The sequence below is a fragment of the Dunckerocampus dactyliophorus genome, chromosome 19 (genome assembly GCF_027744805.1).
Source record: "Dunckerocampus dactyliophorus isolate RoL2022-P2 chromosome 19, RoL_Ddac_1.1, whole genome shotgun sequence".
In the NCBI taxonomy this organism is placed as follows: Eukaryota; Metazoa; Chordata; class Actinopteri; order Syngnathiformes; family Syngnathidae; genus Dunckerocampus; species Dunckerocampus dactyliophorus.
In genome coordinates this window covers 5,240,296-5,254,004 of record NC_072837.1, presented here as the reverse complement: position 1 = coordinate 5,254,004, position 13,709 = coordinate 5,240,296, and the positions used below count along the sequence as shown (strand labels likewise).

The window sequence follows — 13,709 nt, the reverse complement described above, 5'->3', positions numbered from 1 at the left end:
TAACTGGGAAAAAAAATACAGTATCCTGTTTTCTTTATTTCTCTCAGTCTCCCCAGAAGTCTTCCGGCGCCTTCCACTTTGAAAACCCTTGATGTCAACTATTATACTGCGAGGATGTTTCCCACCTGATTATCATTTCCATGTATTTGTTCCCTCTAGGTAAATTCTTGCCTATGAAAACTATGCTGGGTCCCAGATATGACGACCAGGTTGCAGAAGAAAACCGATTTTACCCGAGCATGCTGTCCAACTACTTGAAAAGTCTAAATGTAAGGATGAAAATCATTGCTGCGTTGTTTTAAAATGGAAAACACCCTGCCACATCCCTGTTTGTTTGGTCTTTCTTTAGGTTAAAATGGGTTTGCTTGTGGATTTGACGAACACAACTCGCTTTTATGACCGCAACGACATTGAAAAAGAGGGAATCAAATATGTGAAGGTTCAGTGCAAAGGGTAAGTGACTGACATTATTCTTTAGTGAAGTTTATTCTGCAGTATGGTAGAAAATCCATTTGCTTTTTTCTTTGTCCCAGTCACGGAGAATGTCCTTCCAAGGAAGCGACAGCTATGTTCATCCGCCTCTGTGAACACTTCATGGAGAAGAATTCCACAGACCTTATAGGTGAGGAGCCATTATCTTAATTATGATTATCTTATCTTTAAAAAAAAAGAAAAACATCTTACAAGTGTAAAAATAATTTATATTAACAGTAGGGCTGTCAAAAATAGCGCCTTAACAGCGGCAAATTATTTATTTCATTAATTACGTTAACATTTTTCAAGCCACACTTTGTTATGTTTGTTATGACGGCAGACGGAAGCATAGTGTAGTGTCCCCACAGAGTCACACAGTCTACTGCTCTTTCGTAACTTATTCTGACCCCCACACATCAAAGGCAGTGCAATTCCATCACCATATATGTATCTCCAACTCACAAACACGCCTCTAGCTTTCCCTGGAACGACACTTCCTTATTGTCACTAGACCACAGGGAGATGCATTCACTCCGAAAATCACAGTAATGTCTTTATTATGCATGTATGTGTGGTCTAAATAAACAGGACACCTGGAAGATCTGGGTTTGTATCTCCGTTTTGGGCATCTCTGTATGGAGTTTGCATGTTCTCCCCGCACAGTTTCCTCCAGGTACTCCGGCTTCCTCGCACATTCCAAAATATGCATCTTCGGTTAACGGGAGAAGCTAAATTGTCCATAGGTATGGATGTGAGTGTGAATGCTTGTTTGTGCCCTGCGATTGGCTGGCGACCAGTCCAGGGCGCACCTCACCTCTCGCCAAAAGTCAGCTGGGGTAGGCTCCAGCATACCCCCGCAAGCCTAGTGAGGACGAGCTGCATAGAAAAATGAAATACAAAGCATCAATCATTAACTTTAATCACCAAGGCTTCGATTTGCACTGCAGATGCGCTTGGCATCTCATTTCTTTTCACTTAAGTTAATAAATTAACCGCTCTAAAAAGTCCAAATTATGCTGAAATCTTCCTTGGAGTAAGTGTTGCACAAAGCCAAAGACAAAGCGGCACACACGTCCAGAATTAATCCTTTAGATGCTTGCCGAGCTGAGATCTTGCAGATTCGTCTGGTGTGTCGTTACCCATAGCACTTTTACTTTACAAGCACATTTTTCTACCCACATTTTGGTTAAATTCCCAATTGTTTGACTTCAGAGGCATTTCGCTTTGTTTGCGTTCATTTTGTGCTGCAAGAATTATGAACAAGATTAAATGTCAAAAGAATTATGTTTAAACATTTTTTTTAATTATACTTAAAATTATACTGCTACAATAGCTTAGTCCTTAACAGTTTAATCACTCGTGTCTTTTACATTTTGCTGTCTTGTGTCTTATCTTGCATTATAACCTGTTAGATCTTATAATACTTACTTACTTCTTATGATACGTAATACTTGATGTTAAATATTCAGGTGTTAGGATACACAAAAGGATGTGTTCATTTAGCTTTCATAATGGATCTTTAATAACGTTGCCTCGTTTGTCCAACAGAGGGCAATATTTATCCTGTTTTACTCTTGCATTTGGGTATTGCATCCATCCATCCATTTTCTATGCTGCTTCTCCTCATTAGGGTCACGGGGGTATGCTGGAGCCTATCCCAGCTGACTTAGGGCGACCCTGGACTGGTTGCCAGCCAATCGCAGGGCACATATAGACAATATATAGACATATAGACACACATTCATACCTATGGACAATTTAGAGCCGCCAATTAACCTAGCATGCATGTTTTTGGAATGTGGGAGGAAACCGGAGTACCCGGAGAAAGCCCGCGCACGCACGGGGAGAACATGCAAACTCCACACAGAGATGCCCAACGGAGATTTGAACCCAGATCTTCCCGATCTCCAGACTGTGTGGCCGACATGCTATCCACTAGACCCGTATTGCATACCATTTATATATACTGTATATATATATATATATATATATATATATATATATATATAAAATAATTATACGGCGCTAGATATTTTGTTTTAGCCGCACTTAAATGACCATGTATAATTACAATGTCACATACTAGAGTGCAGACCCCCACCATTGTTGAAACCCCTCTCAAAAACAATAGTGGAGTCTATTTGTGTTTGTTTGTTCATCTTTTTGTTAGTTAGCAGGCTATCTATCTAATTCTGGTTCATGGAGGATGTGGGGTTTCATGATGATTATTGCAGGGGTGGAGCAATCCTTTGATGCCATAGTGACTATAACAATAAATGCCTGTATTTGTCCCTTTATCCAGATTCTCACCCAAATGTAATGGGTGCCCCCATTCGTCCATGCGCTATTGCATGGTTTGTATTTTTTGTGTAATCCTGCTATTTGTGTAACACCATTAAAGAAACACTTGAAGTTGCTCCTTGAAGTTGCATTGTCACCCTGGTGACAGCAGGGTGCTCTCTTCCTCCTCTTTGGACCATTATTTAGTCAGTGCCCCCCAGATCTACTTCAACGCCTGTCTGGCTTGTAGCACAAACAGCATGGACATAAGCGCAAAATGCGTGTGTGTGTGTGTGTGTGTGTGTGTGTGTGTGTGTGTCCAGTCGTTATCCAGCTGGTGATTACATACTTTGTTGTTTCTGACGAAGTTGTGTCCAGATTAGACAGCTGGGCTTGTAAATGTGCTCACCAGGCCCCGATGTTGGCTCATTTAATCTCCAATGGTGCGTGACGTTGCCAGGGTAAACTTGCGATGCATACGAAGCGTCAGCCAACATGCAGCATACACTAAATATTGTAATAATGTTGCGAGGTTATTCGTATTGTCGAACATTGGCAGTTTAGTCAGTGTGGTTCGAATGTCTACCCCACATCCAGGTGGTTCTGGACCTTTCTTTGTGGAGTTTGCATGTTTTCCCTGTGCTGTTTCCACCAACAGGCCAAAAACATGCAAATTAGGGGAATTGGACATTATTGGTGTGAATGTAGATGGTTTTGTTTGTTTATCTGTGATTGACTGGCAACAGCTCCAGGGTGTACTTGGACTCTCGCCCAAAGTCAGCTGGGATAGGTTCCAGCTCACTCGTGACCCTGACCAGGATGGGCAATAGAAAATGTATTCATGAGTAAATAATGTTACAATTTTTTTTTCCCTTTCATCCTTTTTTGACCACCTTGAAAATGGCAGTCTGTGCCGTGATGACTTGTGTGCATGTGAAGGAGGGAACATTGGCATGATTGATTGCATTGATTGTGCTGATTCCTCAGGGCGGCAGTATTTAAATATGCCACTCTCACAATATGCAAAATGAAATTGACTGTACGTGACTGTGGTGCAATATTGGATCTTTTGTTCTTGACTGTGTTGTCTCTCACTGCTGTCCCAAAGGTGTCCACTGCACGCATGGTTTCAATCGGACAGGCTTTTTGATATGTGCCTACCTGGTGGAGAAGATGGACTGGAGGTAAGGACGGGAACTTCCTCCACTGTCTTTGTTATACAACATCTTGCATAATAAGCCTGACCATGCCGTGTTCTGCAATTCCCTTCCATCAGTCGGTAATCCGCTTCCTTTCTTGATTGCTTCTGTATGTTTGATAAGAGAAGATGTCACCACCAATCAACATTAGGCCCTATAAAGCTGGCTGGTTAGCGTAGAGCTTATCTCCCCATGCCAGAGATGTTAATTGATTTACTGTAACTGAACATGGTGAACGGGAGGGAGGGAGAGAGGGAGGTCTTTGGACAGAGGTGGGGCAGCTGTCTGACAAGAATCCCTGGAAGCTGCTGTAGACACGTAGGCTGATCAAACCCTCCCACCACCCACCACTTCCTGTGTAATGAATATTCCCAGAGCATTAGACCCATCCTGTGTTGTGCTTGGAAGATAATTCGACTATCAGATGATCTCCATGGATTCTTTTTTCCTTTGGTAATCTGCAAGTGTTATCTTTGCTGTCATCCATCAAACACATCCATCAAATATACAATGCAATTTATTTTCATACCATGCACATTCAAGAACATTATAAGGTACATGCCTATATGCTCTCATGTGGTCCAGTACAAGATAATGCTCACTTTGGATTGACCCTGTCAGGGTGGCCTTCACTGTATCCCACTGGAGGAGCCTGAGCAATACATTGGTTCATAGTCATTTTTAAGATATATATATATTTTTTTTAGATGAAAAAATGTAAAAACAGATTTACTTGAGCTGACCTTATTATTGGAACCGTTTTTTTCTTTTCTTTTTTAATTGAATGACATTCATGTTACATCTGCATAAAACAGGGGTGTCCAAAGTGCGGTCAGGGCGACTGCCTTTTTTTGGCCCTCTGCACATTCTAGAAATACAATTAAACAAGAACATAAAAAAAAAAAAAAACAGAAAAAAGTGCGGTAATTTTGCAAGAATAAAGACAAAACATGAAGAAAGTGAAGTCATAATATTAAGATTAAAAAATAGGGTAAAGTTGAAATATTAAAGAGGAAAAAGTCACAGTATGGAAAAACGAACAAAACCAAGAATAAAGTTGCAGTTTTAGGAAAACCAGGTGGGTAAATGTTATAATGTTATGATTATAAAGTAAAAATGTTATAAGAATAAAGTCATACTATGATGACAAAAATGTCCAGTGTAAAAAATAAAAAAAGCAAAACAAATGCTATGTAATGTAAGGAGAAACGTTCATACTAATAATAGTGTTTGTCACCAACGACACACATCTGCATATCTACATGGGTTGGTTTCAAAAATGTAAAAGCGGCATCTTTTGATTTTGCAGTGTGCAGCCCTCGGTGGAAAAGTTTGGACACCCCTGGCATAGAAACAGACAACGCGAGGAGTACATTGTAGTTATCTACAAACATGCAATGTTTATGACTGTGGCTGTAGTTTGAAGCACCGTAGAACTGCAGTGCAAATATTTTGTCTTCGCCAAATAAAACTACAGTCGTAAATTATATGCAGTGCAATTATACACCACTGTGAACTATAACCACTACAATAAAAATATAACGGAGCTTTATTATCTTAGTCGGTTATCATATTGATGGTCTCATTGAATTGGGGCAGGTGTACTTGTTGTGGTTGATGGGCATGAGCATTAATAGTCAATAACAAACAAAAAAAACCTGGTCAGTGTAAAAAACCTGGTCAGTGTGTGAGTTTGATATGATAATCCAGCCCTGTTGCTCTTATCAGCGTGGAAGCAGCTGTAGCGGCTTTCGCCCAGGCACGGGCCCCCGGGATCTACAAGGGCGACTACCTCAAAGAGCTTTTCCGTCGCTATGGTGACGAGGAGGACGCACCTCCTGCCCCTGCGCTGCCCGAGTGGTGCTTCGAGGATGACGGGGAAGTGGACGATGACGGTAACGCCGTGGGCCAGGAGTCTGGGCCCAGCTCTTCCGGGTCAGCGCCCGTCAAACGCAAGAAAGAGAAGCTCAAACTGGTAAGAGTTCCAGCCACAACAAAGACAGTGACTTGGTATGTTTGGTTGAATGACGCCGAGGTGACCGAGGGAGACGTTGTGGGTGTGTTTGATGAGAGATTTTGGGCCAATGGTGAGCTCTGATTTGTCGTCGTTGAGTTGGTTTGAAGCCGGGATTTTATTTCAGAGATGTTGCTGAGGGTGGAGTGCGTAGCAGGATTGATGACAATCAGTGCACACTTAGATGGTGTGTTTTTTTCAGTCGCCCATGCGTGTTAAGAAGGCACACGCATGCGGTCTACCACTGCACAAAAGGAAACTCAACAACCGTAAGTCCATGGCTTCATCAGGTGAAAAACATGAGATACTGGCTCACATTTCTTATGATACAAGCCAAAAAGCTGTTTTATCCGTCCACACACACACTGAGCTAGAGTTTTTGGAAATTTCCACTATGTAAATTAGAAGTTATTATGTAAATTAGAAGTTGACGCCATTCACCCCTCCCCGCCAACACCACAGATAGATTGAGGTCCTGTGTCAAACACTGGCCTATCACTAGTAGTAGTTAAAATAAACATGGGGGAAAAGCACAAAAATATTAAAGAGACAGATATTATATCTATATCTATATTATTTATAAAAACAAACACATTGTAAACACTGAAGTGGCGTGAGAGCCTCAGTCAAGGAAAATCCAATTGCTGCGAATATGATACAGCATCCAGTTCTGGGAGGAAAGAGGCCGAGAGAGCAGCAGCTTGCAGACTGCATTACTCCAGCATCATTAAGGAGTACTGTCTCTTGGTCATGGTTGAGTGGCCTTCTCCAGAGGAGCACTGGTTGGCAGCCAATTGGCTCTTGTAAGAAGCAAAGGATGAAATACTCAAAAATGAAAGAAAAAGCTGTTTATAAGTGCAAACCCTCTTGGGGAATTATCATAGTTTCCATTATTTCTGGCATTAATTGTTTACAGTAGTGCTCCATCTATTTTCTATACACTTCGTCCCGTTCAGGGTCACAGGAAGCTGGATTACTTTCCAAAGTGACTTGGGCTGAGAGGCAGGAGGACTGATCACCTGTCAATCCTAGGGCTGATACATAGGGACAGGCAGCCTTTCACATTCACATCTAAGGAGGCTTTAGCGAACAGAACACATGTTTTTGGACCAACAGCAGCACATTTCTATGATTTATTTCGTGAGAATGAAAGAAAAAGGTTGGAGGAAAGATTGAGTCGGTCTGGAAATGATGTTTGGGACAGAGAAGAACAGTCCTTGTCTAATATAAGCTTTATTTGTAAGAATGGTGAAACTGAGGTGACATGAAGAGACTGGGGGTCTAGAAACAGAGGAGCTGGTTCATTAGGTTGGATCAGGTGGAGGTGGATAATTAATGCAAGATATGAGATGATATTTTCCAGACGGCAACAAACAACTGTTTCTGCTGTGTGGAGAAGCGTCTACATATTTGGTGTAGGAGGGTCTGAAGCTTCCCCCCCCCCCTTATTCCAACACAGATTTCTTTCATTATTCCTCCCAGGGGGCAGTGTTCCTTGAAGGTGTCATGGTGAAAGGCGTCACACAGGTCACCGCACAGCCCAAACTAGGCGAGATCCAAAGGATTTGTCAGGAGATGGCTGAGTGGAACAAGTAAGAACCTTCTTTTGTGCTCCTCCTGCTCCTCTGAGAAAAGGTGTGTGCATGCGTTTGCATATGTGGGTGTATTGTGAGAGGCTCTTTTTTATTTATTTTTTTTAACCCCCATCCTGATACTGACAGTCTGAAACAGGCGGGAGAGTCAGGAATAGATTTTTCTTCCAAGAGAAAAATGCAACTGCAGCTTTTTAATGAAATGGCAGCATGTCGGCTCCACTTCCTCGCCTTGTCTCAGAAGAGGGAACAATCAACACTGTTTCCATTTCCCACTGTCTCCTTTTACCTGTATGAGTGGTGCTATATTTTATTGAACACCCACCTGAATGTACTTACGAACCTGCTGTCGCAGGTGCTTTTTGCTCCATGCACCGCCTCCTTTTTTTTTTTTTTTTTTTTTTTAAGCCTACATCTGTCTAGCTAGTTAACTTCAGTACATAACAAGCATGCAATCTAAACAATTAACTCAAAAACTGTCGAGGGAAAAGCAGCACTCACTTCCATCAAGCCCAGGAACCATCATGAATGTTTCTTTCAATTGCCCGTGAGTGTTATAAGGCGCACGTACTCGCGTCTGTCAGCTGCATGGAATGAAACCAACGCTCGTAAGTCAATAATTCATGTGCTATTGTTAAAAAAGATTTAACAACATGAGAGAAGATCATACACTTCGTATGACACACACCAAAAGCTCCGTTACTATTTGTAGCCCATGGGTCATTTTTTTCTTAGCTCGCTGCACATTGTAGAAATGAAACTAAACCAAAAAAATGGCAGCAGGGGGTTCATTTCTTAGGTGGCAGGTCTGCATCTACTGGACGGAGGCATTCAGACAGATCATTATAATTTGAGCGAGGCTGAGCAGGTCTCGCCAAACCCTTCGGTGGCGGTCCAAAATTAATTGTGTTGTGCTACCACAAATAAATGAATGTATGGGAAACCCTGTGCAACCAGAAGTGGAACTTAGTGCGATGTACAGTACAGGCCAAAAGCTTGGACACACCTCCGCATTCAATGTGTTTTCTTTTTTTCATGGCTATTTACATTGTAGATTCTCAAAACTATGAATGAACACGTGTGGAATTATGTACTTAACAAAAAAGTGCGAAATAACTGTAAATATTAGACATATAGTTTATGTGTTATCATTTTTTTTTTGATAGCGCTGCAAGCCCTTGGTGTTCTCTCAGTGAGCGAGGCACAGTGGTTCACTTCTTTTTACACTTGCTGCAAATAAATCCATCCACAGTCGTCCCTCGCCAATTTTGCTGCTTCATTCTATCACGGTTTTTCAAACTAAATTCATAAATTATTCCTGTCTTGTGGTTAAAAAAATATGCATATTTAAGAATATTTTACGTGTTCTTGGCCAGAATGAAGTCTTTTCACGCATAAAAATGGCTACATCAGCTAAAATCATTCAGAAGGATGTCGGTGATGGCAAAGGAGGAAAGTGTGACGATAACCATAGAACCAGAAGTGGAAATTGTGACGTACTGTAGTGACTAAAGCCATACACGTCCCGTGTCTCTGTCCTAGCTAATGTGATCACTCACCTCCCAGGCAGGTGTAAAGTTTGACAATACAGTGATTTACTTCTTTTTACATTTGCATGACAACATTGGTTCTGATTTTGTTTATCCCAAACATGCTTAATGTAACAAAAAGTTAACATTAACGGACATCATGTTTATACTGTAGTATACACAATCCAACATGTCCAAAAAGTAGTAGGAAGTAGCAGGATTTCTTTAATCCACCCGGTCTCCAGTTTATTCAGTCATGAAAAAATAAATACAGGACAGAAACGTATAATGAATACATAAATGCAGAATATATGCTAAGTAACACCTTGCAAATGCAAAATATGTTTGAACTGTTTCTTGATTAAACATTTCCTGTTCAGTTAATAAATGTTTAACGATGGCGACAGTTTGACCCTGGAATGGATTTATTCAGTGTCCTTTTTTCCTGATGGAGTTTGCACTTGCTCTTGTCAGTGTCCTCAAATAAAACTTGTAAAATCCCTGTAGATAAGCATTAACAGGCAAATAAAGAACCCCAAGGACATGCTCTCATCTGGTGGTTCAACCTGACCCATTAAAGCTTCTTATATCATGGAGGTTAAAAGTCTAGAGGTAAAATGAATGCATGTTGTGGATGCAAGAGGTCATGTAATGACGATGTTCCTTTTGATTACAGAGCCGGTTTTCCTGGTGCCCAGCCTGTATCAATGGATAGACATAACCTTTGTTTCCTGGAGCAGAATCCATACAAAGTCAGCTGGAAAGCCGATGGGACACGGTGAGTACTTGACTTTTCTTGATAATAAAGCTGCGTTCTGCTCAAATGTTGGAAATATCGCACGTGGATCTTATGCGGCCCTACTTGAAAACATGGCTACCGTGACTAACCGTACCTTATTGTAGATAGACCATATCTACACGCTAATGTCAATGCAGAAGCACTTAATGCACCTCTATGGGCAGTGCCCTTGTTGTGTGACGTCAAATTGGGCAGTAGGAGCGCTGACTTAAAACATTGTTAACTGCAATTTTTCTACTCGGAGGTCAGTTTTTTGACTTCATCTGTCACCTTTCCTGAGGCTCCTTTGGGGTCAAGGGGTTAGTTTATTTAATATCCACGGTTGCCTACTGAAGTTCTATTCTGCAAAGTTGCTAATTAAGCTTCATGGCCATCAGTGAAGATGGAGGTGACTGCAAATGTAATGTTTCTCATTTGTGTTCAATTACTGGCCTGCGTGTAGCTAATCAACCTGGAATGGCCTTTAGAGATGTGGCCAATAGACTGGTAATTTGGCTTCCGCTGACGCAGCTGCACGTTGAACCAGTCGTCCTATATATTACGATTTACACGACGATATATGCCAAGTGAGTAACTGCAGAAATTTCTTATTCTTCTACTTTTATGTCTCTCTTGCCAAAAGCAAGAGCAGAGGAACATTTTTTTTGTAGTATTGAAAGACTCTGGTGAAAGTGTGCTGTGTGCTTGTGAATTTTTAATGACTGCAGTCAATTTCGCAATTGTATTGGTGCTTTCATTTCCAAAGAGAGACACTGGGAACTGATGGATGACTGAGACCTCTAGGCTACAAATGTCATTAAATTGGTCCTGTCATCTGAAACTTCCTAAAAAAAAATGTTTAAATACTTATGTGCTCTTCCTCTTCTGTCTTGTGCCTGTGAGCTGGTTTCCCCCGATATTCTTGGAGAGCTGTTGCGAACAGAAACAACATATTAATTCGTCAGAAAGGTGAAGACGGTGTGAGTCACCACTTGAAGTAGGATATGCGCATGAGACTCTGGGGACATGGGCACCATTTTCAGTTTCTGTTGCGTCAGCTCCATTCTGTCCACAAATATGCTGTACAAAATATTTTTCTTTCAATGTTGACAGGCTTGCTGGTATTGTTCTTTTTGTTTTCTGTAAACTTGGGAGGCAGTAGCTCAGCTCCTAGAGACTTTGCTTTAGGATATTTATCATTATACTTACGGTACATGTATTTGTAATCTGATTTTTTGGGTGCGGTACGAAGGCATACAGAGTTTCCACATGGAATACACGGAGTAAGGAACCGGAAGTGGGACTGCCTTGTGATTTGGTCACAAGTCTACTCTGCAAACAGTTACAGCCTGGTCACGGCTAGCGATAGTGCCAAGGAGAAACCAGAGCTTGAAAACCCTCTTGTGCCGTTAAAGCCCCCTGTTTGGGAACACTTCCAGGTCAAATACGTAAACTGTAGGGGTGTCACAAGGTCTTGTGTCATAAGATCTCGTGAGATTAAAACGTGAGGAAAAAAAACTTGTAGGCACTTGGCCTCTGGGGGATAAAAAATCGATTAATTAATCCCACTTTAAATGAAAATGAACTGGATAATTTTGCCAGGCTCAATATAGTGCCATGTGCATGCATGTCTGTTTTGCTCATCCCCCACCTCCAAACAGGCAGGGAGAGGGTTCACTCTGTTCATTGGTTTCAGCACCTTGGCACGTTTATTTCATAGAACAGCGACATGAGCGGAGTGAGCCCTTTTGTCAGTCGTACGGTCTGTGTCTCGGTGGGTGGAGGCAGAGCCACTAGTATACACACAAAGTGCAGAAGAGTGTAGCCTTGTGAGGGGCAACGCAAGGTAACGTAGTAGAAATGAAATTACTAGATTGCGATATATTGTCATATTGCATGATGTCTGCATCATTACACTTTTCCTAAGAAGAAATTTATTTTTATTTTTTTTATTTGACAATTTTATTTATTGGAGACTTACCTGCCAGCATTCATTTCATGATTAAAAAAAAAAGTAATTAAAGCTGACAAATTTTACACAAAAGCTAAGCAGTTTTATGGGTTGCATTTTGTTTCCTTCCTGTATCAAAAAAGAACCGAACAGTTACTTTTAAACCGAGGCACATACCGAACCGTGATTATGGCGTACCGTTACACCCCCACTTGTAGATCGAGCCAAGGAAGCTGACATATAGCGTGTTTACTTTGGATGGTTTCTCTGCGGTTGCGTGCAGTTTATAGCATTGTGCTATCATTTTGGGCAGAGTTATTATTGATTGGCGTATGTTGACAAAGAACTTTTTTATTCCTCCTGTGAGAGACGAGCTGTTCTAATACGACAGGTCTGATATTTCTTTATTCTCAGGAGCCCACAGATTGAGCACGCCATTTTAAATTTATTTTTGTTGAATAGTATGCCCTGCTACCTTATTAGTGCTCTGCCTGAACCAGTGTTCCTTTTTTTGAATTCATCTAGTGAGGAGTAAAAGCTTTCTGAAAAGTATGAGATATGTGTGAAATTGAATTTGGACAAAGTAAAGAGGAACGACTGTGTTAAATAAAAAATAAATAATTAAATAAATAAAAAGCAATATTGAAAATGGACTACCTATTATTGCACTGTTGGGAGGTTTTATTCACTTGAGAAGACAGATGGGAAACCAACTTAAATAGTCAAGACCATCATCTATTCAGTATAAACTCTGAAACGTCTGGGATATGTCGAGACCTTCACATGATTTATGTAATTGTAATCTTCAGTCTGAACTGACAGTCTTCTTAACGCACCATTTTGAACGGATTAATCATGAAAACCAAGGTTCCACTGTATTTTGTAAGAGCTTACCAAGAACGTTTTGAAAGATGGTCTTTTAGTATGCTTTTATTATATTTCTGCGCAAACTGGGTCCGCATGTCATAACCACAAGCAATGTGGAGGAATGTAAGTAGCTGCTTCTTAAAGATTAGTCATATTCTGCCTTCTAAAGGGCTTTGGGTGGGTCACAAAGGCGAATGTTGTGAATCATCTTGCTGTAAAGCCTTCTGTAACCATTAAATAGGTTTGAAGCCTATTACTCCTGTGAGATTTTAAACAAACAGGTTTGACTTTATTAAAGCACCATTAACAAACCACAACACACTCAACTCTACCACCAGATGCACTTGTTACTTACCAATAAGGACAGATTTTATTTCCCAAAAGGCTTGTCCATTTTGGCAATAAAAGTACTGTACTCAATCCTTGGTAAGGTAAGTACCGTATTGACCCCAATATTGGACCACCCCTCTTTTTTAAGACCCATTTTTAGAAAATATATATATAATTTTTTCAACATCCGTGAAATAACTGGTAGATTGCAATGGAAAAAAGATAGCATGTTTTTTTAGCTCCTTGACAGTTGTTTGATGACTGTCATTCATTGAGACCACCTGTGTGTGTGTGTGTGTGTGTGTGTGTGTGTGTGTGTGTGAGTGACAGGAAGAAAATCCCTGACTCATTTGGGGAAAAATCATTTGGCTCCACCTGATGGTTTGCGTGTATGAATCTTGACACCCAGAACATAAGACGACCACACTTTTTTCTGTATGCGGTACGGGTCAATACAGTAATTTTACGCAATGTCTTGTCTTTGCGATCCAACTTCTGGATATTCTGCTTCCTTTTCCTGAATCACACGATAGCCAAAGTGTGACCCAGGTGTTTCTTCAGTGCTGTATTGGGCTTTTAATACCTAGATGTAACAAACTACATTTTTCCCCAGTGTAAAAATGTGGAATCATGAAGTCACAATCAAAGAGGGAGCAGTTTTAGGCATTTTCACATTCCTCTGTGTGGAATATAGT

The 13,709-nt window shown here is 40.8% G+C and overlaps 1 protein-coding gene across 1 annotated transcript in view; it reads left to right on the top strand.

The window, feature by feature from the left end:
- rngtt (RNA guanylyltransferase and 5'-phosphatase) overlaps window positions 1-13,709 on the top strand; it is an 80,051-nt gene that overhangs the window by 1,275 nt on the left and 65,067 nt on the right. The window contains exons 2-8 of the mRNA XM_054760959.1: window positions 160-269; window positions 350-453; window positions 534-622; window positions 3,863-3,938; window positions 5,682-5,928; window positions 7,450-7,559; window positions 9,765-9,866. Coding sequence (XP_054616934.1) covers window positions 160-269; window positions 350-453; window positions 534-622; window positions 3,863-3,938; window positions 5,682-5,928; window positions 7,450-7,559; window positions 9,765-9,866 — 838 coding nt within the window. The remainder of the gene's footprint in view (window positions 1-159; window positions 270-349; window positions 454-533; window positions 623-3,862; window positions 3,939-5,681; window positions 5,929-7,449; window positions 7,560-9,764; window positions 9,867-13,709) is intronic.